This window comes from Tubulanus polymorphus, chromosome 1, assembly GCF_964204645.1.
Source record: "Tubulanus polymorphus chromosome 1, tnTubPoly1.2, whole genome shotgun sequence".
Lineage (NCBI taxonomy): Eukaryota > Metazoa > Nemertea > Palaeonemertea > Tubulaniformes > Tubulanidae > Tubulanus > Tubulanus polymorphus.
In genome coordinates, this window is record NC_134025.1 from 20,524,613 (window position 1) to 20,550,736 (window position 26,124).

Here is a 26,124-nt window from a genome sequence, read left to right on the forward strand (position 1 = left end):
CATGAAATACACTTGGTTTACTGCATAATATGGACCGGGTATCTGACATAGGAACAAACAAGCGCGCGCGCGCGCGATTAAACATTTCATGCATTTCAAATTTGCTTTTATCTCTGGGCAACTCGACATGTATATGTTATATTATCTATCATGTAAGTAATATTATTGGCATTTTGCCAAATTAAAACCCGTTATCAAATATCCGATTGTTAGTATAATAGTACACACGTGAGCTATGTTTGGTATAATTTTACACGTACCGGTATATATGTATTATGCATATAAAAAACCTTGAACAACAACGTCTTATGACAGATAATTGAATAGATATTATGAACGCTATAAACTGGAATACAATAGATGATAATCTTCAATAATATTGTGAGGGATCGAACATGTTTCTGTTGGTTTTGGCAGTGATCTTCGTCACGTTCGTTGGAGCCGTTATTTGGTCCATTCAAAAAATACTCACCGAAGACCTCGATGAAATACCGTCTGATGTTCTCGAAAGTTTAGGTAAATAATATTTCAACTTGAATTTTAGCTATAACCGTTTATTTCATGTATACATATGAACCGCATTTCATCGAAAATGCTTAACTCGTCGTTGCAGGGAAATATGGCAGAAGAATGGGCTCGAATGAATGTTTTTACGAATTCGAAAATGGCCACAAAAATTTGTACGACAGTAACGTCATTTTTCTCGAATCCAAGGTACGACTATCGCAGCAACTGGTCGTCCGTTCATTGGCTTACATATGGAAAAGGCATCCACTTCTGCGCTGTAAAATATTCAAATATAAATTACACAGCCGAAAAATCGTGATGTTTTTCAAAGAGATGACCTCGGAACCTCAGCTCGATTTCAAAGTGATAGACACGCTGGATTGGCAAGAGGTTCTGCACGAGGAATTTCAGAAAGAGTTCAATTCTGAGCAGGGGCCTCTGTGGAGGAGCAGGATGCTCCAAGGCGAGTTAGGCGTAGACAATAGATGGCGTTATAGTTTCGTATTCACGTTTCACCACGCGATCGTCGATGGAGCGGCAATTGTGCAGATTTATAGAGAGTTCATTCAAAATCTGGAAATCTTGATAACCGGTAGCGAGCCGGCCGTAGAAAGCCTGCCGATGATGCCTTGCGTCGAAGATGTATTCGCCGACGAAATGAAATTAAGTATGTACGATAAATTGAAGCATTACGTACTTTACGCCTGGCAAAACGCGCGAAATGCAGAAAATACGACCGAAATCGGGAAGAACATGGTGAAAACGTTCAAGACGAATGAAAAACCTTCGACAAAGCTTTTTCCCATTCAATTCGATACGAATGAAACTGGTTTCATATTGCGGAAGTGTAAAGAACAAGGAGTACGCGTACATTCCCTCTGCACGATGGCGGTGGCGACCGCCTTGCTGGCCCTTCTGGATAAGTATCACGTAGAAACGAACCAACCACTGCGACTCGTCACCGCGCATTTAGCGTCACTTAGAAATTTCGGACGAAATCCCGTCGGAAACGACACCATGGGAACGTACATATCCATGCCAGCCATTCGACAAATTCTTAAACTTCCGTCCGCAGTAACTAAACGGCAGTTCTGGAAAATGGCCGAGAAGTTCCAGAGTCGTCTGTACCGTCATCTGAACAAGGAGCACATGAAACGCAGAAAGTTGATCAGTTTGCAGAAGAGTATAACGGAAGAGTCGGTAGCGGTAAGCCATCTACTTCGTGAAGAATGGCAACGGCCATTCGATATTGTCATGTTTAACCGCGGTCACCACAAACTACAGGGAGATGATTCCGAAGAACGACCTATCAAGTTTTTAAACACGTTTTTCGGTATTGGGGCGAACAACGATTACACGACACATTTAGGGCATTATATTTGCACGGTTGACGGTCGGATGTCGTGGACATTTCAATATCGATCGCAGCTTATGTCTACCGAAGTGGCCGCTGATTATTGTAGACTAATTAAAATGACGCTTTTCGAGTATTGCGAATAAAAAGGTTCATTCCAGAATTTTGCAAAAAGATGACCTTTATTTGTCCACGAATTTTAGTGCAAAGACTATTAAAAGTCGTTTTTAGAGATGAATCAAGAAGAAAACTTTCCCGTTGAATTTGATGGATTCGACATTTGGCTGCGGTGATTCGGAATGTGCTCCGTTGTGCAGACGACACATCTCGTCGCTATTGTTGAAGGAAACTCCGATACACGCGGTCTCTTTCATGCACCAAGCGCAACACCTAAACAAACTGCGAGTCGATTTTTGTAAGTAGATCGTGCCTAGTTTGCTTATTGGTACTCCACCAAATGTAGCAACTGAAAGTATCATATCATATCATCATTTACCATCAAAGAAGGCCATAGGCCTACGTACGTACGGCTTCATATGATTTGAACATTTTGATTGTGTATATTATAATAAAAGAGAATTATCAAAATCCAACACCACGGCTCTACGCTTGTGACTCTGACTGTTGAAATGAGTTCAGTCCCCGGTTCAGTCTTTCTATGAGTGTTACTATACAACGCTTTGACCCAAAACTGGAACTGGATAAGAGAAACATAAGATTACACTTACTTCTGGCTTCAACCATTGTGTTCGATTCGTCTAAAATTGAAAACAGAGAGTTGCATAAAACAATGCTTTACGGTACACTCGTGGGTGTCAAGATTAGTAAATACTATGTAGGTTAACAATTTCAAAAAGAGTTAAGCTATTCTTAGTACTACTTTCGTACGAATTTATTGTACACCCGGTTAACACGGCTTCTCAAGATTAGTAAATATAAGAGTGACGTAAATATGTTTAATTTCATATGAAGGCTACCTTGCCATTGGTCCGTAGTAGTCGGTGGCGTGGTCGAAAAATCATCGACATAGTTGTTTTCATAAAAGGTACCTGTGATAGAAAATATCCTATCTTTTTATTTAAATTTTCATTTCGACAGGAAGCATTATATACTACCAGTAAACATCGCTTAACTAACTCGGACAAACTAGAACCGAGAAAATCGGTCTTAGAAGCGAAGTCCGAGTTAAGGATAGGAAAGATACGTAAGGAAATCAGAATATGATTTTTTTTTGTGGCCATGGTCAGTCCAAAGTCCGAGTTTGTAATGTCTGAGTAAGGCGAGGTTTACTGTACAACGAATTACGTATATCGGATTATTTCAGTCCCACAGATCGCCATTTGTAGACGATTTGTTTGTCCGTGATTAGCATGATAGGGGAGCGGGTTCCTCAGACAATTTTGAGATCTAGAAGCAAGGGGATGCAATCTGAGTAACGATACGATTTAAGAGAAGTTATAAAATTGCATACTAGATTGAGTATGCATATGTAACAGGGAAGGAAAAATTTAACGCCACAACGTCATGGCGTCTAAAAGTCCATCCCTCCATGTCCTGTGAAAAGTAAAATGTGTTAAAATACTAACTCAAATTATGAGTTTCACGTGGAGGTTAAGAGATCCGATTTCTAAAAAAAAATCGGTTGTTAGAATTCGATGATCGCAATCGGGTCTAGACAAATCATGAGAAATGGTAAATCAGTAAAGTCTCGCCACATATAAAAACCTATATATATATATATATATATATATATATATATATATATATATATATATATATATATATATATATATATATATATATATATATATATATATATATATATATATATATATATATATATATATATATATATAAACCATGTATGTAAACCTACCATACTGACCGCAGACGATTCCAAATAAAAATCCAACGCTTATTATTTCCAACGAGAATGACATATTTCAACAGCAGACGCGGTGCGGTTCTCTTGTTCACTCGTAAACGGGCATTCATTGATTTGTCATTTTGTTCGGCGCGATGAGAGTTTCTCATTTTCCATAATTACTTTTTTGCCTGATTTAAGTTTTAATGATCGTTGTATCGTGAGTGATTATAGCGGTATGAAATGTGATAAATCGAAAGTGCCTGTAGTTAATCAATAATTCGCGGTGACAAGTTGCTTAACAAGTCATTAACGTCGCCGAGATACCGCAATGATTCCAATGATTCATTGATGATCTGAAAAAAATTCACCTTCCATGATCGTCGTTATCTTAACTTAAACGATTCATACTCTAGAAAGCCAATTTGATTGGCTCAGTGACTATGTACCTGCTGTGCTCGTGGAGTGGTGGGGCAATTCCCAATTCAAACGTAGAGCCATTGAGTCTGAAATACTGCGGGCCCGAGTCAAATAAACGTCGAAAACTGCACATGTATCAATGCGTATGAACATAGGTTGGAGGTAAAAACTGTAATTGGTTGCCGAGGAAGACGGCTAGACAGTCAGAGGACGAGTGTGATGATAGTGACAATTATTAATGAGCAATTTGAACGGGCAATGCGGTTAAACACAAGGACTGATATGATCATTTTTGCAACGAAATGAGCGGGTATAGAGACAGGTCATCCTCGCTTGCCAGGGGTCCGGTATCACTCCCGAACTCGCTTCCACCAGCCCCCTGGCCTCACGAAGCGTGATTTCATTAATGGCACTGTTGCGCATGACGTCATATATCGATTTGCGAAATACTTCCTTGTTCGGTAAAACGTTCGCTGATTGGTCAATTTAACGGGAAAACCAACATAAGTCTACTGACGGTTTGTTACAAGCGCTGTGATTGGTACGACCGGATTCTGGTCGGCTAGTAACGACTCCAACGACTCGTGAGGTCAAGGGGTTCGGGGAACAGCTTTAGCGTAGTGGGTTCGAATCCCTTGACGGGTGAAGATGGAGACAGGTAGACAAAAAACTTATCACCGACGTAACCATACACCTTCGACCTTGGCCAAACAGACGTTTTCTTTCTAGTTCACGGAGCGTCGTCCGCTTAACTGCCATCGATATTGAGAAGTGGGTAGGTATACCGGCTCCCGGTGACGATATTGAAACTGTATGAAAACCCCTTAGTGTGACTAGACAGTCGATAGGTTTCCCCAAGAAACACAAAAAATGCACAACATAATCACCATTTTATGATTAGATACATATTATGATTATTGATAAGCTAGGTAAAATATCGAATCATTTTACAACTTCAGTTTATTGAATCAGTTGCCGGAAATTAGAGTTTCGTTTTTGTGTCAACTGCTGTTGAAAATATATGTTAGACATGACCATTTCATTTACTACGATGGAATCTTAACAGGATTTGAATGCATAGCTTTCGAGCAATTGACTCGATCAACAAAGAATAGGATCGGTTGCTTCGCCTGGACACTGAGCTCCACCATTGGATGGTGGGGGATTATTGCACTCTCGTGATCTGTACTTGATACCAGAAGTACATGTGCTCCACTCGCTCCAACTTCCCCATGCCCCGTTAACTGAAACAGAAAATGACACAAGCTCATTATATTTGATTCCTAGTAAGAACGGATACAACAGAAATTATCTTGCTACTTACTCGGACACAATTCAGTTGAGCATGATTCACTTTCTGTTTCAGATCCGCCGCAAAGAGTTGGATCGACGAATGCTAAATCTTTTGGATCCCAGCATTGTCTGGTGCGCGTTCGGGTGCCAGTACCACAAGTCTTCGAACAGGCAGTGAATGCCTGCCATGCTGACCAGTCCGGGACTAGTAAAACTGTTAAATAGGAACAAGATTTACCCCATTATCTTGTTCTAAATATTCAAATCGTTTGTTTCTGATCATTCTAGTCAGTTAAATACACAACGCATTAAGAAATCGATGAACAAACGATTTGAATTCCATAGTCAATTTGAGGTATGCACCGAAAATAGTATTGAACAGGACATTGCCAAATCACATGGCTTAAAATTGACGTGGCCTCCTTCGTTTATTGTTTTTTCATCAAAATTGCACCAACCTTCGTCCAAGGCATAGACATCCATTGCATTTTTACCGCCGGTACCTTCGTTACCACATGCCTTCGACGTTGTTATATCTCGAACCGTTTCAACGGTCAAGGTTTCGGCGAGACACATTCCTCCTGCCAGCAATCCAACAGTATTGTAGTTCATTGACCCGGCAGCTAAAGCACATTTCTGAAATTTCACAATTTTAGGTGTGTTTTGTTATACGCATTAAAGTAAAGTAACACCAATATAAATGAAACTTCAGGTCCCAGTTCCACAGTTGGGTGTTTGATTTTGATTTCATAACTGAAATAAATTCATTTCAGAGACCCAATCATAAACTATGCCTGCTTCCTAAACCCCCTGCCTACAACTGTAACATCTGGATTCTTGTTGAACATGACCGTGAAAGAACCCAATAGGCGATTTACTGGTGTCATATGTATTTAAGTGGCCGCCATGGAGCCTGACCATGGAGCCGAAACAGAATCCAGTTCCGCAGTCGGTTAACATTCAAAACTAAAATCTAATCCTTATTTCAGTTTTAAATCATGATTTAACAGCACAAAAGGGGAATTGTTTTCACTTTACTCGTAATTTGTCAGTCCTATCGGCGAATTCACCATCGAGATGCGATGACTTATTCTCTAGAAGAGTAAACAAAGGTGGCCAGCCAACATCTTCGAAACATCCAATCTGAACAAAGGTTTCCCCTATATTGGTAGAAATAGGGAAAAGACACGTAGACAAACAAAATAGAAATGGACCTTTATCATTGAAGACCATCGATTAGAAATTAGAATAAGTCGCACTGAATTACCAGAAGTGGGACATTCTACTGTTTGGCATAGTTGATGTTCAAAACCGTCTCCTGGACACGTTGGCCCTCCATTGATAGGCACTGGATTATCACATAACCTAATACGCGATCGCTGACCCCCTCCACATGTTGCACCACATGTAGACCACTCACCCCAACTACTCCAAGCCCCACCGTATGGCACTGTGAATAGTAAAAAAATTGAGAAACACATACACAGGTGTATTTGACTTTTATCAACATTCCATAGGAAGAAAGGCGCTGTTTTCTAAGGAATGACGGCACAACGAATTAAGAAAGCCGGAGCTCACGCCAATGAAGGGTTTGCGGCCGGGGTTTGTGTTGGCGTAAGCTTCAGCAGGCAGCAATCAAAACCACGGCAGGGATTCGAACCTGATGGCATCGCCACGGTATGTTACCCTGCCACACTAGACCGAGTGCGCAGCTTAGATGATGTCATTATTAATCAGAAACCCTGTTTAATTTTAGCCCGGGTTTTTCCATTTATAGTTCTGTGAAATTCGCCTCGGCGATTATCATCAAGAAATCCGATTGTTGCCGCAAGTTTTCGCACGGCAAACCTGCGCACCTGGTCTAGTGTCTTGTATAGCAATGCCATCAGGTTTTCAAATCCCTGCTCGGATGGATGGTTTGAATGATGCCACGTTCTGAATTGGTCAGTCCTAAACTATATAATTGAAAAGTGTCTTACGCGCACATGATCCCCAGTAACCATCAAAGGTTTCATTGAGCGAACACCACATGGACCTCCAGTCGACGGAAGTACAGAAGTCATACCGTTTACCCTTATAATAGAACGGGAAATGGCAGCTTTCTCCATTAGTAGTCAGGACATTGGTGGACAACGTCTCGGCAGAACCTATTAACAAATGATTTCAAAATTATACATACACTTCAGTTTATAGGAATAGTACATAAAAACCTACAGGAACTAATTGAAATTTTGATTTCAATGTGACTATAATATTCCTCGAGATTTGAAAGAATCATTATTATTTTCTTACCGAAAAGGCAATAGCCCCATATTATATTATCATAAGTGGGGAACTGTTTGGTGCTGCACCAATAAAGCGGGGCCGTTCCGTTTGTTTCAGCCATTATACAATGGTTGTATTCGGTACCGTTATATTTGAACGGAAAATGGCAGTATTCACCGTTGGCATTTCCACCGACTGTCTTTATATCTGTGTTTAGAAATGAAAAAATTGTTGTAGGAGCCATGCAGTGACAGTTTCTTCACCGTTTTGTGGACATGTGTCAGTCACATTGGCCGTTATAATGGTAGTCAACTGTCGCATTCGGTTAATTAGTTCAATTTAATTCAATTCACTTTTGCTCTCAACGGCCAATATGACGCAGAAAAGAGGTCCGAACAAGATCGGACGTAATTATCATCATTTGACAGAATAGATTTTATTCACATATGATTGAAATCTCAGAAACGGGACCCAATAACAGGAACCATTTCCTACCGCTACAGCCGTACAGTCGCCTTATCTCAGCTATGTCACTAACACTCAGGTTTTCAGTGACTCCTGGTATGAAACCATCGGGAAATGTAGCTCCATTTATGATGTCCATCGTGTTCACATCTGTGTTTCTAGCGAATGCGCCCAAAACGTAATGCATTACGCTTCTAAAATCGTATTCGAAACCGTTCGTGATCGAGTCATCTTGTTTACTAAACTGCCCCTCTTTACCTAAAATTACGAATACGAAAATGTATACATATCTTTTTCAAGCAAATGATGAAAAAAACGAGGGTATAAAAGACAGGTAGAGATTGGAAAAAGAAATTCAGCCACTTACCATATACAATGTTACCCCAGTTGATTCTAACGTAATCATCTCTGTCAGGCCTCGTGTGTTCGTGGTAAAAACCAACCGTGTGCATTAGTTCGTGTAGGATGATACCAGCTGGTAGAGGCGTACCATCCTCTTCGAACATACACCTTGAATCCAGATTCAATTGCTGTTGAACACCGTACTTTATTCCGACATATGAGTAACAACTAGATTTACAGAAATACACGTTATTACTCTGTTACGCTTTTAAACATGCGTTGGCAACGGAGAATGAATGAAATTACCCCTTATACGATCCTGTTATATTGACGTACGGCGATTGAACATAAGTTTCTACAAATTTGATGCAACATTTCGTTTGTTCAGTAAACCGGTCCATTATATTCCTAATTCGAACTTTGTGATCGTTAGCTGTAATTTGAAACAATCCTGTTAAAAGAGGCTGTGTGTTTCACTAAGAAATGATGAAAGTTCTATCAATTTTGCTGGTATGTTTTTATCTGGCCACGGCTATACTTAGCTAAATGGGCCCAGTTTTATCGAATGTAAATAAAGACTTTTCCATTTAAGGTTTATCATTTTTCGTTGAAATTGGACACCGGGGCTGCGGTTTCACCAGGGATTTAACTAAAGGTTTTTCATAGCATTGGCAAATTATTTGTTACTCAAAGGGGGTAATATCCGAGGCAGTAAATAATAAATCATCAATATACATGCATTAGCATTACTAGCTTGATACTCGGAGTCAAGTCTTAAAAAGATGGAAACATATTTTCCTTCGATTTACTCACTAGGAATAAAATGCAATAAAAATGTATCTCTCGTATGCTTGAACCTTTCTATCAAACGCAGCCCAGAATAAGAATCTTGCTAATCAAATAAGGCAGTCAACAAAAAGTAAACCCCATCAGCCGCTTGCCGGTTCAGGCAGCAGAAATTTCAAAATTATGCGCTTCGATTTGAACTGAAAATTCTACGTATGTATTCGACCGGCCATCCAAATTTGTCTGTTGTTACGATTTAGCTATTTTGGCTAAATAGTAATGCTGTTTGTAAAGTATTTTTATGTAACTTTAGGGCAGAACATCTGCTGTTTTTATAACATTTAGCGTAGATCGACATTCAAGACCCTTCAAACTGGCATCTTTAGGCTTCATTGTTCCAATTCTTAGTTAGTATCCATTAGGCTTATTATTATATAAACATTGGTTAAACCATGGTCTTGAGTGGCGATCTCTCTACTTGTAGAGATTTATAGAGTATTTTAGTTATATTATTGTATATAGAATGTTTGGGAGTTTATTTAGTAATTAACTAATGGAAAGGGATTGAGACTTGGGGTGATATTCTGGGGATAAAAAGGGTTAGTTCAGTAGATTCGGGGAGACCAAGTAAGAGAGGAGAACGGGAACTAGTAGAGTAGTAGAGAGAGGAGAACCGAGAGATCAGATCGGGATCGTACGGGAGATTAGCCGAGGGATTGGATCTGGATCAGACGGGTCGACTATAGGATTGTAGCCACACCATAGAAGAAATTATATATCGGATAATGGAATAAACATATATCGTATTATACCAGATAAAGGCAAACTACTGAGTTAAGTTAAGTATACTTTTTATATCCCGGATTCTAGGAGCTAGGCAAATCGTTTACAAATAGGTTATCGGTAACAAGAGATACCGATAGGTAAGAAATATATACTAAACCGCTTCACTCAGAGTTATCGAAAGCGACGACCACTAAGATCGAACGAACACTTAAAATCGTTTCACTGTACTTCGATTTCCGATTTCAAAATCAAACCCCTGCCCCATTTCGCTTCCAGAGCAGGTGCGGTAGATTCGAAAACGACACTAAATATTAGTAATCCAATCAAATCAAATCAAATCAAACAAAGAAATTAAAGGGGAAATTAGCCAGCCCTATTTAAAGATCAATCCTTACGCATTTCTGTTTCCAGCGTGTACGGTATAATACCATCCAACCAATACGCGCTCCTGTCGTCAGATCTTATGGCACTTCTTTTCCGTCTAAATAATCCACTAAACGAGAAAAGTTTGATTTGTAAATTCAAAATCATTGTATATATGTTGGAATACTTCATCATTTGCTCGAAAAGAATCCACGTGGATAACTCAAGATACATATTTCGTCACAAGCGCCAAAAACTTGATTTATTTTCTGATGTTACATATAGGAGGGCAGATTTTAGATGGAATATTTTGCCAGCAGAAAAAAAATATATACTGAGATTTACCTATTTTCCGTGTTACGTTTGAAAAAGTGATTTGGTCGTTTAAGCTTGGTTTTTGCTACTTGTATATTCAATCCTTTGCGAACTATGTTTTGAACATCCCTCAAGTAGTCTTCATGCCAGTCTTTGTATGTACTTAGCACGTTTGTAACGTGATACCTGGTCGCGTTTTCTATTCTGTCTATGAGCGTGTTTCTCGCCTTCCTCCAATCACTGACCAACTGCATTGAATACTCATCGTATTGACTAGCCAATTCATGAGTCTTGGCGTCCGTAAGGTCCACGGTTTTGGTCCGACTTACTAGTTCCTTCAACGCTTCTACTTGTTTAGTATTCAGAGTTGCATTCGGTGGCACATACAACGAGCCAGTGGCTGTAGACGGATTGCCACCAGTCGAGACAATCTTCTCTTCCTCTTCGGTCAATTTGATGTCCCCTTGGTACAACTCATTGAATAATGTGCCTAACATCCAAATTAGAGATCGATTACAAATTGTGATAGATTTATTGACAAATTCTTTTGGCCGATATTCACGGTTATCATTACTATTTTTCTTGTTGAGTTCAAGTATTCTTGCCGATCCAGACGTTTCTGTGAGTATTTTCTCTTGGCTTTCTTTGTAACATTGTTCATCGATCCATTTAGTTATGGCCTCAGATTCTCAAATATGGCAACGGTTGTAAGAAAATTATTTGACCGTTTAGTCATGTATTGTAAGGTTTTTCAGATACAATCTCTTCGTAAACTTCGTAATGATTGTGAATTGAAAGTTCTATACTTACGCGTTTGATTGTATTCACAAACGGCATCGAACGATTCGGAGCATGAATTGACTTCAGCATTAGAAAACTTCGAAGAGATAGCCACGCAACCAGTTATTTTTGGGGCTTTTATCAACCGTTTGGACAAGGTCTGAAAACATTTTCTTTAGTGTGTTAATCAAATGCGCGTCGTGGGTTCTTTTTCAATACGTTATAGATAATCCAAACGGTTGTCTATTATCAAAATAAGGAAGTTAGTTACGGAACATATTTGCAAAACACATTTTTCGAGGTGTATTCCGAATAAGCCTCCAAAATAACTTTTAATATGAGAAAATTAGTTTCTATTATTACTTTGGAATAAACCACATAGAAAACATTTCACTTATTACTTTGACATATTTCCGTATCATTTCAAGTAACCGACTCTAAAAAACCTCGAAAATTACTTTTATAGTATGGAAACTTAACATAACTAACTCGGAATAAATCTCGATTTTAATTGAGAAACGCAGTATATTCCGACTCAGCGAAAAAAATCTCGAAAAACTTAAGCAGAAAGGAGAAACAAGGTATCAATCGTTTAGCTTTATAATTTAGCTAAAGCAAGATTTTAACTGACTGACCCATGCTTTCTTTTCGTCTTTGCTTTCCAAATTGTGATTTTTAGTTGTGCAGTCATCATCCAGCCATTGATAGATGTCGGTAGTCAAATTGTAGGTCATACCAATCCAAAAGTTTGTACTAAAATAATGGAGAAAAAACCCTTTCAAGCTATACTCGCGCCAGTATTTCACGTGACGTCACATTGGCCGAAAAGGTCAATGATAGCAATGGTAGTTTCAGCTGATACTAAAGACGGATACATTAGAGGTTATCTAACTATCATTACTGTAATATTATCATTATTAATAATATTGTATCATTGTCGATTTTACTTCTTATTGACTTTTAGATCTTTTTTCAATTCTTTCAATACGCTTTTCTTCTTAAGTACGGCCAATTTTCCACCGTTCTCCCCGCAGGCCTTCTGTGCATCAGCGTGAGATAAACTTTGGCCAAGAATCACGTAACAATGTCCGTTGTACTCGACTCCTCCATCGCAATCACCGCTCCCTGAATGATATGAACAAAAAATGGCAGTTAAACAAAAGCTCAACGCACGTGTAGAAATGCCAAGGGCCAAGTTGAGCGGTCATGAATTAAGTCCGAAAATTGTTTTAAGTCTCGAGATTGCTTTCAAGTTGTTAGATTGACATAAGAACTACGGTGATCTTAAATCTCGGCCGTGACTGTGCTCAGGCACAAAATTAACTACAAGTTAGGACATAAAGGTAGAATTCGAATCGACCGCCATTATGACCTACACTCATCATTCAGTCGTCAAATGCCTCTGTTAGAACGTCGTCAAATTATTTGTAAGTTGTATGTCGACATGGTTAACGTAGGCATCTTGATTGAGCACTTTGATTGAGGATTGAGCACTTTTTGAAAATCGACTATTTCTTCTAGACTCAAATATTACCAAAAAATCAGTGAAATCAAAACAACAAATCAAACAAAACAACTGACCTGACATTTTAGATTTACCAGGTTTTCCTTTATCAGATTTACCAGATTTTTCTTTTTCTGATTTTTTTCCTTCGGCAATCAAAACAAAAAACGAAAACGCAACTACAAGCGTCCCGCGAAGCAACATATTGTGAACTACACGAATGGTGCGAAGATAATGTCGTAGATTTCATTAGAGACAATTCGTTTTATGATGCCAGATGGTTACCGATGAGTTACTCGATATCCGTAACTGATACACGTACACACGGGATACGTATTTAACCAGATTAGTTAACGATTTTATGATATCTGCATTATTTCGACAAGTGGCTGCATTGAGCAGAAAAAAAGATCAATAGGCAATGTAGTGTATGGTTAGGCATATATGATGCTTGATCTCCACCAATTTTTTTTGTTATAAATTTCACAGTTTTAACTTTTAAAGATTGCCGTTATGTCGTGTTTCGTTGTTCGTAATATCACCAGTATGGTTTGCCTTGTATATGCCACGTTTATTCATATATACTTCAGGTAATTATTCAAATATTCCTAATTTCTTACCACCACCGCCAATCAGGAGCAAATACCACATTTGTTGTAAGTGGAACTGGGCCGCTGGAAATGATATTTTCATTTCGATGAATTTTTAGTGGTCCGTTTACAACGAATTACAAAACGATCAATTCTGAACACAGTATAATAAATAATCCGTACTTACTTTCAGCCACCTTCTCTTATCTGGAGATTTGTAAACGCACTGACTCGCTTCAGGCGGGCCTAGTGACTGGATTAATAGCCGGCAATCTTTTTGGCAGAAAAAAATTACAAGGTTGGCGGAGGAGATGACGACGCTAGGAAAAGAAGTGGGTTACAACCCTTTATTACCTCCGGTCCACGTATGTGGACAAACATATCTACAATAATAGCTGCCATGCAAGCTATCGAAGAATCCAAAATAATTGCCTGGAAGGTCTGTTGTCCACACAATTTGACATTTTGTACGTGGTTGTTCTTGATAGAGGGCGCCAGGTTTGTGTGGTCATAAATTTAAGCTAATGAAGGCATCAGACCACAATTAGGTTAGTAGTGCCTAAGAGCGAAGAAGAGGCCCCCCATAAATGTTGCCATAATTAATAATAATAATGGCAAATGGGATAGGTAACGAATTTCGGTTATATGTTTGGAATCCATTGATCCTGAGAGACAGATTAATGATGAAATAAGGGATTCCCTGGACTTTTTTTTGCTTGGAGTAAGGGTACCAAATACGGTAGGCGATATTCGGCTCGGATGTACTGGCATACCTGTACTGGGATACCCCTCCTTTCTAAAGGTTTGGATTATTTCAAAAGTTAGGTTGGGTATGTGGGGCGAAAACAACTTCAATGCGTAGCTAAGATGCTGGCCCTTTGAGCCATAAGCAGGATTTCCCCTGAATTTACGCCCTTACTACGAACTAAACTCTCGAATTTCTTGTTTTTATTACAGGATATAGAAGATTTTGGAATAGTGGTCTGAGCTCTGAACTATTCCTCTTTAACCTGATGTCCACAATGTCAAAGAAAAATGGCGAAATCATTTTCTCAAATTCGCGAAACTGATACTGTATTTCTATTGAATGTAACTATAGAATGCAAAAATAGGTCAATAAGAAATATTATACATTTTTAGGGCAAAGGCACTCAAGGGTTAATACATGTAATGATTCCAATGAAGCCATGTTGAAAGTCGAGGAAAAACGCCTTGCCATAGAACAGGAGAGACTGGAGATCGAGAAGGTTCAGGTGGATGTGGAAAAAAGAATATTAGCGAAAAATACCAATCATTTACGTCATTTAGAGTATTATTTGCCTGGAAAATAGGAGTTTAGGGTTGACCCTTAGTTCACGCAGATTTGCAGGAAAAATTCATGAATAATCTGCACGTATCTTAGTGAATATGGATATTTTCGCCAATTTATGGGAGGATTTGAAACGAAAATTGTGTTAGTTAATATTTGGAGGTACCTGTATCCGAAGTAGAATCTGTGTTGTAAATCTTTTATTCAAACGCACGAGTTGATACGAGTTCCTAGTTATCCCACGCTACGTAGGGAACATCTCAAAATGTCAATAGTTGCGTCAATTAAAATAATTGTCTGATTCTTTCTACCCCCATCCCCTTTGATTAGACACTATTCTCATTCTAATGAGAGATCACAGACAACGATAAGGTATTCTCAGGAGTTTATTTCGGTCAAAACTTTTAATTGAAAAATAAAATAGCAAAATTACAAGTGAAAAACCTATTAAACTCTAATAGACTTCACAAACAAAATAAAATATATCTAAAATACATACAGCATATCTAAAAGAGAGACAGTTAAATCTACTGCTTGTAATATATATATATATATATATATATATATATATATATATATATATATATATATATATATATATATATATATATATATATATATATATATATATATATATATATATATATATATATATATAACTTTTATAACGTGTAATTGATCTGCTAAACTCATATATTTAACTGTAGCTTAAATTCCGGTATAGTGCCGGCTGAACTGAAGGTAGCGCGAATACGTCCACTCTATAAAGCTAGCAATAATGACTCTTTTGATAATTACAGACCGATATCCGTACTGCCTTGCTTTTCTAAAATTCTCGAAAAGATAGTGTATAATCGATTAACCGAATATTGTAACAAGTTTCATATCATTCAACCAAACCAGTTCGGCTTTCGAAAGAACCATTCAACTGCCATGGCCTTAACATTGATAACTGATGAAATTTCACAAAATTTAGAAGAAAACAAATCAACTATTGGGGTATTCTTAGATTTATCAAAAGCCTTTGACACCGTTGATCACGAAATCTTATTAAGAAAATTATGTTTTTATGGAATAAGAGGCATCTCTAACAACTGGTTTGAAAACTATTTGAAGAATAGAAAACAATTTGTTCAAATTCAAAATTATAAATCCTCGTTATGTACCGTTAAAACTGGAGTACCCCAAGGCTCAATTTTAGGTCCCTTGCTTTTTTTATTATATGTAAACGACTGTATTAAATTTTCTAATGTGTTAAAACTTATATTGTTTGCCGATGACACAAATGCCTTTTATAGTGACCTTAATTTAGACAGATTAGTACGTACAGTAAACATTGAATTATCAAAATTGTATACCTGGTTTCAAACAAACAAGCTGTCATTAAATGTAAAGAAGACGTCATTTATGGTGTTCGGTAAACTATTGAAACATAACTTGAGAATATCAATTAACAATATAGAGATCAAACAAGTCAATGTCACAAATTTTCTTGGATTTTTTATTGACAGAAATTTAACCTGGGACGATCAAATAAAATCAGTTGAAAAAAAAGTTTCTCGAAGCATTGGTATAATAAATAGAGTAAGACATAAGCTGCCAGTGAGTTCTCTTCGTACCCTTTATTTGTCGCTTATTGATCCTTACCTCCAGTATTGTAACTTAGTTTGGGGACAAAATTTTGAAAATAAACTTCAGCCATTAATTGTATTGCAAAAAAGAGCTATCAGGCTAATTTCTAATTCCTATTATTTGGCGCACACTGACCCTATATTCAAAGCTTTTAATATCCTCAAGCTCAAAGATATTAATAAACTTCAGCTAGGTACTTTTATCTACAGATCTGTCCACTCCGAATTACCGAAATCATTCGAAAATTATTGGAACCAAAATTTTCAAATCCACAGTCACAATACTCGGCGACGTCAAGATTTACAAACACTCTCTTTCAATAGTCTAAGAAGAAAGTTTTCAGTAAAAGTATCCGGCCCTTTACTTTGGAATAACATCAGTGAAAATCTAAAAAACATGGAAAATTCTAAACTGTTCCTAAGAAATTATAGAAAGCAACTTTGTGCTTGATTTTATCATACAGTTATTCGAACTAAAATTATTGTTTTTGGAATATTTCAGAAAATAACTGGCTTATTAAATGATTATATCTTAATCAAGCTGTTATCATAGTTTACTTTGATTGCATTTTGTGTGTTAAGGGTTGACTGTGAGCATATTATTTTCTTTATTGCATTTCTCTTTTTTTCTTTTCTCTTTTGAGGGACCTGTTTTATACAAACTATTCCTTAGTTTCTACAGGCCCCTCCAGGTCTAATTTACTGTATTTTGTATTATGCTTTGTACACTATGCTGTAAATTATATTTGGAAAATAAAGTATTCAAAGTGTTCAAATATATATATATATATATATATATATATATATATATATATATATATATATATATATATATATATATATATATATATATATATATATATATATATATATATATATATATATATATATATATATATATATATATATATATATATATATATATATATATATATATATATATATATATATATATATATATATATATATTATTAGAGTCCATGATTAACCTTAAGAGAAATTCTGAAGCCATTGACCATAGTCTTCTTTACAACAACAGGCTATAAACAACACAGTAGAGCTATACAGACTACGGATCAATGATTGTTTGAAAATTCACCAAACCTCTTATCTGCTTAAAGAAGATATAGCTTGCAAACGTTGCATGATTTCTCGGTCTTGTACAGCGATATAAGTCTAATCGTATGGTACTGTAGAAAGTGTTCTATTCTATTTTACTTACATCTATAAGGTTTGATTATCTCTTTTGAATTGCAATGATTGACTCACGTAATTCCCAAGCTATTAATTAATTTTCCGTCAGATAAGGCTTATTTTTCTTAGTACTATAAACTACATCTTTTAATTACTTTTTATCAGGTAACGGGTACATTTAAAAAGTTAATACAGTATTTTAGTTGAAATATAGCATAAACCGAGTGACTATCAAATAACTAATATTAGTATCATCTTATTCGAGTGTACTTTTCCTTGACTTCTAGATGTTTTTGAATTCTTTCCATACGGATTTCTTTTTAGGTATGGCTAATTTCCCACCGTTTAAGCCTCGTGAGATAAACTTTGGCCTAGAATCACGTAACAATGCCCGTTGTACTCTACTCCTCCATCGCAATCACCGGTTTCTGAATGATTGAATGATATGAACAAAAATGGCAATAACAATACACGGGTTGAAGTCCAATCTCACAATAAATCCGCAGAATTCTTTGTAATCAACAATTAACAATTAAAAATTATGTCTTGTCATTTTTCATAATCACTCAAAATACGTACGATTTGTCACCGAAACTACGTAAGCGTGATTTTTAGCGCTGATAAGACCTCAAAAGTGGTTAAAGTAATTGTCGATTAATGGTCATGACGTCCTTCTGATGGCCTAGATAATGCTCGGCCAGGTATACAATGACAGGTATACAAATAGATAAGTAATGAACTTGTCATTTCAAACTCGACTGGTCAACAAATCGCGTGGCGGTGTACATGATATACGAAAATGACTCCGGATCCGACAACTACGTCAACAGTGAACCTGGTCGAAGAAAATGTAAGTTGAATATTGTTTTGATGGGTAAATTCGAAAAAGTACACGAAATCACAATATTGATATTCCAACTTTATCCGAGCGAACGATCGAGTGTTGTTTTGTCTTAGATTCATTTAATTTCCACGTACTATGTATATTTCAGTACAGATCTGCAGTTATATTTTGATTATGTCATGATAATTATATATTGTCGGAATATATGATCGGCTGAATTCACTGACTTGGGTAGAAATTAAATCTTTTTTTTTAAATCAAAACCGGTGACAGTCGTTCCACGTATATAACTTATAAGTATTTTTCTTCTTTTCTTAGGGCTTTGCAACTGACCAGGCAAACAGCCACACCATCGACACCATCGACAAGGGAAACACCAAAAAAGGGCCAAAAGAACGTGGAAATTGGGGTGGACAACTGGAGTTTATTCTGACGTGTATAGGATATGCCGTAGGCTTAGGAAATGTTTGGAGATTTCCATATCTCTGTTACAAAAATGGAGGAGGTAAGTTAAGTACTTATAAACTCAAGAGAAATTTCCTCTCTTGCCATAACACAGTAGCTTTGCTTACTTGATATTTGTCGGGCATTTGTCAAATATTATTTCGATCTGGTTCTGTTGCAGGTGCCTTTTTGATACCATACGTCATAATGTTGTTATTTGTCGGTCTTCCGTTATTTTTTATGGAGCTTGCGTTCGGTCAATTTGCTAGTCTCGGTCCGATATCCATCTGGAAAATAAACCCATTATTTAAAGGTAATCTTGGTGGTTGACACTGGAATAAACTTGTTTACGCTCGTATTCATGGCAATCACTCTTTCGTAAAAACTTTCATTCAGCTTCAAATTTCAAGATTTTGCCATATTTTATCATTCCAGGTATGGGTTGGGCAATGATAATAGTGACGTTTTGTGTCTCATTGTACTATAACGTCATTGTTGCATATTGTTTGTACTATCTATTCGCGTCGATGACGTCGGTCCTACCGTGGTCAACATGTGACAACGAATGGAACAGCGAGTACTGTACGAACGACATCAATGATGATGTCGTTAAAAACGGTAGGTTTCCATATATATTTCAACTCGTATTTCACACCGTTAAAAGCCTGCATCACGTTCGATATTTGAGATGTGTATGTTTCAGTTACGTATTTGAATAATGCCACAATCGAAATCGAAAATGGCACAGTTACACTCTATAACTGTAGCGCTAGTGCAATTCAGAATGCACTTGCAACTATCAATACAACGACAACTACGCTGGTAGCAAACTGCACAGAAAAACAGACAGCAATCAACTCGTCGACGGAAGAATATTTCTAGTGAGTGGCTACTCTTGTTCTAACTCGGTCGAGCTTAACGTATAGTTAAGCTTTATACTAAATGCGATAACGTATAACATTTTTAGTAACAAAGTACTTGGCCTAACTGATGATTTTTCCGTAACTGGCAAGTTGAAATGGGAGTTGAGTCTATGTCTGCTCTTGGCCTGGATTATCGTGTTCCTCGTTTTGATCAAAGGAATACAGACGTTAGGAAAGGTAATTATTTGGTCAGGAAGATCTCATCGATAGCTTAAGTCTGGCAATGTAAATCTTAACAATCAATCCCTGTGACAACATTGAACTTTGCCTTCGCAATTTGGGGGGGGGGGGGGGTGTATGAAAGCGAAGTTGACAAAGAACCTTGAAGATAGAGAGGTAACACGTTCATATCGAAATCACATGTTTTATTTATTTCCAAGATAAAAAGTAAATTTTCTACAATAACTTGAATCTTCAATAGTTTAGATTTACCCTTATACATGTATCTAGGTTATGGTTTTCCATGCAACGCCGTATTTTCTGGTAAACTCATTGGATCACAACCTAAAGAAAGAGAAAATATATGTGCTTTTGATGCTAACAACTAATTAAGCATGACCAAATATTGCGGGTTGCTAAATTACACTAAAATATTCATTTCGTATGTTATCATCTCAAAATAAAGTCTGGCCACCCTAAACTCAAGGGAAGGTTTAAAACGCCTGCATGTTCCGTCAAAATTATCGAAGCAACTGAATAATAATGCACACGCGAAATGCAGCGACAGATAAGAAGACAAAGCAATTCAAACCCACTGTTTCTTAACAATATAGCTGATTAAACAGTTCTTTTAATTTTCTAATTTTAAAGGGATGTAAAGCGTCGCTAGATGATCTATTTGACCATTTTTTCCGCTATTAACCAAAACCATAGTAGAGAAAATGATACTCATAATTTTTTCAATGTAAGTGACTTCATTCATGATCACAATGATGATGCACTTAATAGGCTTATCACTGAGGGAGAATTATCTAAATGCATAAAATGCCTCAAGAATAACAAAGCCTTTGGAAACGACAAAATCCTAAACGAATTTCTAAAAACTGCAGAAAATGAAATCCTGCCTACCTTTGTTCCATTGTTTAACCATAGATTGAAAACAGGCTGCATTCCGGAAGAGTGGGGAGTAGGTATTATTATCCCAATCTATTAAAATAAGGGAGGCCCTTCCAATCCGGATAACTACAGAGGAATTATCCTACTGAGCTGTATGAGCAAATTGTTTACGAGCCTGATTTATAAACGTTTAGAGGAGTTCTTGATGGAAAATCAATTACTAAATGAAAATCAAGTCGGATTTCGGAAAAATCGTAGTATCATGGACCATATTTTCACGCTGCATTCTCTTATAGATATTTTGACTGGTAATAAGCGAAAACTTTATTGTATATTTATTGATTATCAAAAAGCATTTGACATATGGAGAAAAGCACTGTGGCATAAATTAATTTCAACTGGAATTACAGGAAATATTCTCCGAGTGATTCATAACATGTACCAACATATCAAGTCCAAAGTCAAGGTAAATAACCAACTATCTGAAAGCATAGATAGTCAAATCGGATTACGTTAAGGGGGGGGGGGGGAATTGTTACCAGTGCTTTTCTCCATGTCAATGACCTCGAGTCTTTCCTATACGAGAAAGGTTGTCAAGGATTAAATTTCCAGGTGGATGATATCTGGTTTAACATATTAATACTTTTATATGCTGACGATACTTTATTATCATCCGACAATGCTCCTAAACTGCAAAATATACTTGACCATGTTGTGGATTACTGCCAGACATGGCAATTAGTAATCAATATCGAAAAAACGCCATAAAAAAAAGCCATAGTCTTTGAAAAAAGAAGATCGAACAGACAGCCTATTTTCTACGTAAGGGGGTAGCTTTGGAAACAGTACCTGACTGGTAATTTTGCTAAATGCAAAAAAATATCTGTGACCAACCGAAAAAGCATTATTTTTTGTACTTGAAAAAGTACAGCAATACTCTCTAACTATAGACATTGCATTTAGATTTTTTGATGCAATGGTTGGATCGATCCTTACTTTTGGTAGTGAACTATGGGGTTTCTCGAACTTAGATGCAACCGAGAAAATACAATGTTTTGCAAATACCTATTGAAATTGAAACGTGCAACACCAAACGCTTTGGTTTACGGAGAATTAGGACGGTTTTAAAATACAAATACAAGTCAGAATGGTTAAGGTTTGGGGACACCTGACTACAGTGAGCAACACTCATCCTGGTAAAATATATCACATCCTATTAAGAAATCATGTAAATGGTAAGACCAGTAAATGGATAACTTGTATCCAGTCGATCTTAGAAAACTGTGGTCTAGGCTACATTTGGTACGAACAATCTTTCCCGAACTGCCGTTATTTGTCAGAAATTGTTAAACTACGTTTGCAGGACCAATTTAAACAGAAATGGCACTAGACTATTGAAGCCTCAACAAAACTAGATGCTTACGGAATTATTAAGCTGAATTGGGGGCGGGAAATATGTTCACTAGCATTACCTGACCTAAGGACAAATTTAATACGGTTCCGTTGTTCTACGGTTCCAGTTCCATTTTAGCGAGGATTCACCTGTCATTTTACACAGTGTTAAGCGCATGCGCATCTGCTAATGATTATTCATGACTTAGGTCATTCCAGATCAGGTCAAATTATATAAAAGCTAAGGAATTTTTTAACAAATTATCTAAAATTTTACAGCTTAGAACGGTCACATCGCAACGAAATTCGCACAATAGCGAGTGTTAGGCTAATTGAATCATATGGAAAAAGAAATACGACCGGGTCTATCACCGTTTCAAAATGTGGCTTGTTATCATCACTTTCTAGCAATATTGGCACAAGGCCAACGGGTCGTTTGCGTAAGAAGCGAACCATAGGTTCGCCAATATACCTCCATGGTTTGAAACAAAAAGATTCTGATATATATTTCCTGACCATTAACCATTTCTATTCCTATAAATGGCATTTGATATTTTACAGGTGGTATATTTCACCGCGTTATTCCCGTATGTTTTGCTGACGGCTCTTCTCATCCAAGGCTGTACACTAGAAGGTTCAATTGATGGTATACTGTACTACGTAACCCCTCAATGGGATAGACTTCTCGATGGCAAGGTAAAACGGCTATTGATTTTCATCAGATAATAGGAATAACGAGAAGTAAGAACTAAAACATTTCATATCACACGCCAACCCGCTGAAACCCAGTCGCCCTGATCGACGTCCACGCGGTCCGTTAATTATATTTGCATTCAACGATGTTTTCATGTTTGTTTATTCAATTCCCAATACTGCTTCGCACATATTTTCAGGATTAAATCGACGCTCGAGGGACACCGAGTTGCATGAATGTTGTTCGATTTGATATCGATGATTCGTAGAGAATTCGACTAAGTCGTCCGACTATGATCGTCGAATCATGAGGCGTTCATTTCGCTGGTCGTCACAGAGATTCTCTTCCCCGTTTATTTTTCAGTCCAGGGAAATCTCACTCGAATATTTCTTACAGCGCGGGATTAAATCTACCATGCATTGATTTACTAGATCGCTAGATTGGATACTACAAATTCATTTTTCTATCAAATTTTTGGTATCTCGTTTGAGCATTTGTGATATCTTATACTATTGTAGGTTTGGAGCGATGCGGCCACGCAAATTTTTTACTCCCTAGCCACTTGTTCTGGAGGTCTAATCGCAATGGCCAGTTTTAATAAATTTAACAACAACTGTCTCAGGTACTGAACTCTGGCATAGAACAACATAACCTTAGAACGCTTATATACCTTATAAAAACCTAAATCGCGTAAGGATGAAATAGAGAAAAATTGCCCACGCTTAACGCGTCTTAACGCGACTCTAACAGACTTTGGAGTAATAATTTGACAAAGGGAAAAAGGGCATTTAAAAGCCGCGGTAGCATTAAGTTTGATGAAATTCTGGAACAATTTTTTTGTTTAGTGGGTTTTTTTCTAATCCTGGGTACGGTATATGTTCATCGCCAGCTTTAATCAACTGATATGATATATGAAAAAAGTAAAATGGGATTTTATTGCTCGGTAAGTGCGATCAATCAGAGATATTCTGGGTTAGATTTTACGGAAGTGATCTTTGAACTATATTTTCTTAGCGCAAACCGTGGAATTCTTTTATCATCCCCTGTAAAACCGAACCAATTGTAAATTAATTTCAAATTTGACGATCAATTCCAACCGAATGGTTGAGTAAATCATTTTATATCATAAGTAAAGTGAATGACTAAATTCAGACGAAATTTGATGATCAAATCAAACACTTTAAGAAACAGATGATTTTTGTTCAAGCTTATGATAGATTAGCTTTCATCGAATTACAAGTAAAACAGAAATTGTCGCCTTGCGAATGAAATATTGTACGATCTTTTTATTTCAGAGATGCTCTAATCGTGCCGTTCATAAACTGTGGTACGAGTATCTACGCCGGGTTCGTGATATTCTCAGTTCTCGGATTCATGGCCCACGAGAAACATACGACCGTTGCCGATGTCGCCAGAGGAGGTAATTACCATCATTGAGTCTGTTTTTGCCTTGTCATGCTAGCGCTAAGCGACCTTTCAGACTTTGCTATGTCTGTGTAGATTGTATGTTTTTACTTTTCTATGCAAATGAACTTTGAAATGATTGAATTAAATCTCATAACATCTAGCCTGCCCTATAAAAATGAGTATTTAGAGAAATTGTACGGAAGGATTTGAGTTAAGGCATTAGGATAAGTTTCTTAGTCCACTCGGTCGATGATTTTCTATTCGTCATTCTGGAAGAATAGTGGCTGCTATTTTAGGTTGAATTCGAAACGTGGTTGATATTTTCGTATTCAATCAATTCATAACTTAAAACCTGGAAGCTCTCAGCAACAAGGACTTATCTATTGAATTTATGATATTGCTATTTGATATTCAATACGTCTGGAACAATTTCTTATCTTTATTGCTAATACCAGGAATCAATGTTGGGCAATAAAAGTTAGCATATTAAAAGTCTCATAAAATTAGGTTGTTACGTTATCTTTATCACATTAGAAAGCTATAAATGATAATATTTTAGAAAAATTGATGCAATGACTGGCGCATAATAAAACAGGAATATTTAACGTTCTGTCCCGATAAAATCTGTTTCGATGAACTGAATGTGTTTAGATATCTGGAGAATAATACAAATTCTAATCGAAGTCAACAATGCCTGCGCAATAGACGATTACGATAAAAAGACAGTATCTCATAGTTATTTTTAAAAAGATAGTTAAGTTCATTCTTCGGTCGAGTTCAAAACCAATTTACATCTGTACAATTTTTCTTCACTTACAATTAATTTTCCAATCTACAGTTTTTCATTAATTTCACGCAAACCTATAATCGTATAACCGTAACAGTAAGTCAAAACAAAAACATTAAAAAAGAATAGGTGAAAATGCCGTATAAAAATGACATATCTCCTTAGAAGTTGAACATATTAAGCATAAAATTCTTATTATAGAAATTATCGTAATGAAATGATATCTTTCTTTGTCAGGACCTGGTTTAGCCTTCATCGTTTACCCAGAAGCTGTTGCTAAAATGCCTCTATTTCCACCATTGTGGGCGATGCTATTCTTCATCATGATGGTCATGCTCGGATTCAGTTCACTGGTATCAATAACTTTATACGCTTGAATCCTTTCCATTGTCACCTGCAAATGCTAAATATTTGGAGAAACCTTCAAACCATTTAATCCTATCGATATTTGCCCTCTTGAATGAATTGTATAAGGTATAATTGTGTAATTGTATTGGGGGTCACGATTGTGTTATATTTCTCGAACTTTCTTTTCTATAGTTTTCTATGATGGAAACGGTGATCAGCGCGATTTCTGATGAATACAAGAGAACGCTAAGAACGACGACGAAAAGGACAATTATATTCAGAGCCGCTATTTGCACTTTAGCATTTTTACTCGGTTTGCCAATGTGTTTAGAGGTGAGTAACAGGGATAAAATATTGTGGCAGTTTATCGTCGTTTTTATGATGACTGTGTTATTGTACACGGACTTAATGAAATCAGTAACTGAAATCGTAAATTGTAAATGTAACTGGAGTAATTATGA

General features: G+C 36.9%; 3 protein-coding genes across 7 annotated transcripts in view; 2 read left to right on the forward strand and 1 right to left on the reverse strand.

Annotated features, from left to right (window-relative positions):
- The first annotated feature begins 263 nt into the window (after positions 1–263).
- On the forward strand, positions 264–2,448 carry LOC141915418 (uncharacterized). Its single transcript, XM_074806941.1, has 2 exons — positions 264–516; positions 614–2,448. Exons 1-2 carry the CDS (start codon positions 396–398, stop codon positions 2,005–2,007), a joined length of 1,515 nt encoding a protein of 504 aa, XP_074663042.1. The 5' UTR covers positions 264–395; the 3' UTR covers positions 2,008–2,448.
- Positions 2,449–5,071: 2,623 nt separating this feature from the next.
- LOC141915415 (uncharacterized) lies at positions 5,072–22,554 on the reverse strand. 4 transcript variants are annotated; one of them, XM_074806932.1, is made up of 18 exons: positions 22,508–22,554; positions 20,412–20,483; positions 19,185–19,343; positions 12,488–12,665; positions 12,176–12,293; positions 11,335–11,700; positions 10,791–11,250; positions 10,478–10,575; positions 8,817–8,943; positions 8,536–8,738; positions 8,199–8,426; positions 7,731–7,910; positions 7,418–7,585; positions 6,706–6,888; positions 6,477–6,598; positions 5,897–6,074; positions 5,470–5,652; positions 5,072–5,389 (listed from the first exon to the last, which is right to left on the reverse strand). In XM_074806932.1, the coding sequence occupies exons 7-18, from the start codon at positions 11,012–11,014 to the stop codon at positions 5,247–5,249; spliced, it is 2,037 nt and encodes a 678-aa protein (XP_074663033.1). In that variant the 5' UTR covers positions 11,015–11,250; positions 11,335–11,700; positions 12,176–12,293; positions 12,488–12,665; positions 19,185–19,343; positions 20,412–20,483; positions 22,508–22,554; the 3' UTR covers positions 5,072–5,246. The 4 variants fall into 4 exon arrangements, with proteins under 4 accessions (XP_074663033.1, XP_074663035.1, XP_074663034.1 ...); XM_074806934.1 differs by lacking the exon at positions 22,508–22,554 and adding an exon at positions 21,048–21,123; XM_074806933.1 differs by lacking the exon at positions 20,412–20,483.
- The window catches only part of LOC141915416 (sodium- and chloride-dependent glycine transporter 1-like), a 41,920-nt gene continuing 34,228 nt past the window's right edge, over positions 18,433–26,124 (forward strand). For both annotated transcript variants that reach the window (XM_074806938.1, XM_074806937.1), the window contains exons 1-11: positions 18,433–18,618; positions 18,931–19,117; positions 19,238–19,369; positions 19,492–19,674; positions 19,760–19,937; positions 20,024–20,156; positions 22,989–23,123; positions 23,640–23,743; positions 24,417–24,541; positions 25,553–25,668; positions 25,856–25,996. In XM_074806938.1, coding sequence (XP_074663039.1) covers positions 18,568–18,618; positions 18,931–19,117; positions 19,238–19,369; positions 19,492–19,674; positions 19,760–19,937; positions 20,024–20,156; positions 22,989–23,123; positions 23,640–23,743; positions 24,417–24,541; positions 25,553–25,668; positions 25,856–25,996 — 1,485 coding nt within the window. In that variant the 5' untranslated portion in view covers positions 18,433–18,567. The remainder of the gene's footprint in view (positions 18,619–18,930; positions 19,118–19,237; positions 19,370–19,491; positions 19,675–19,759; positions 19,938–20,023; positions 20,157–22,988; positions 23,124–23,639; positions 23,744–24,416; positions 24,542–25,552; positions 25,669–25,855; positions 25,997–26,124) is intronic.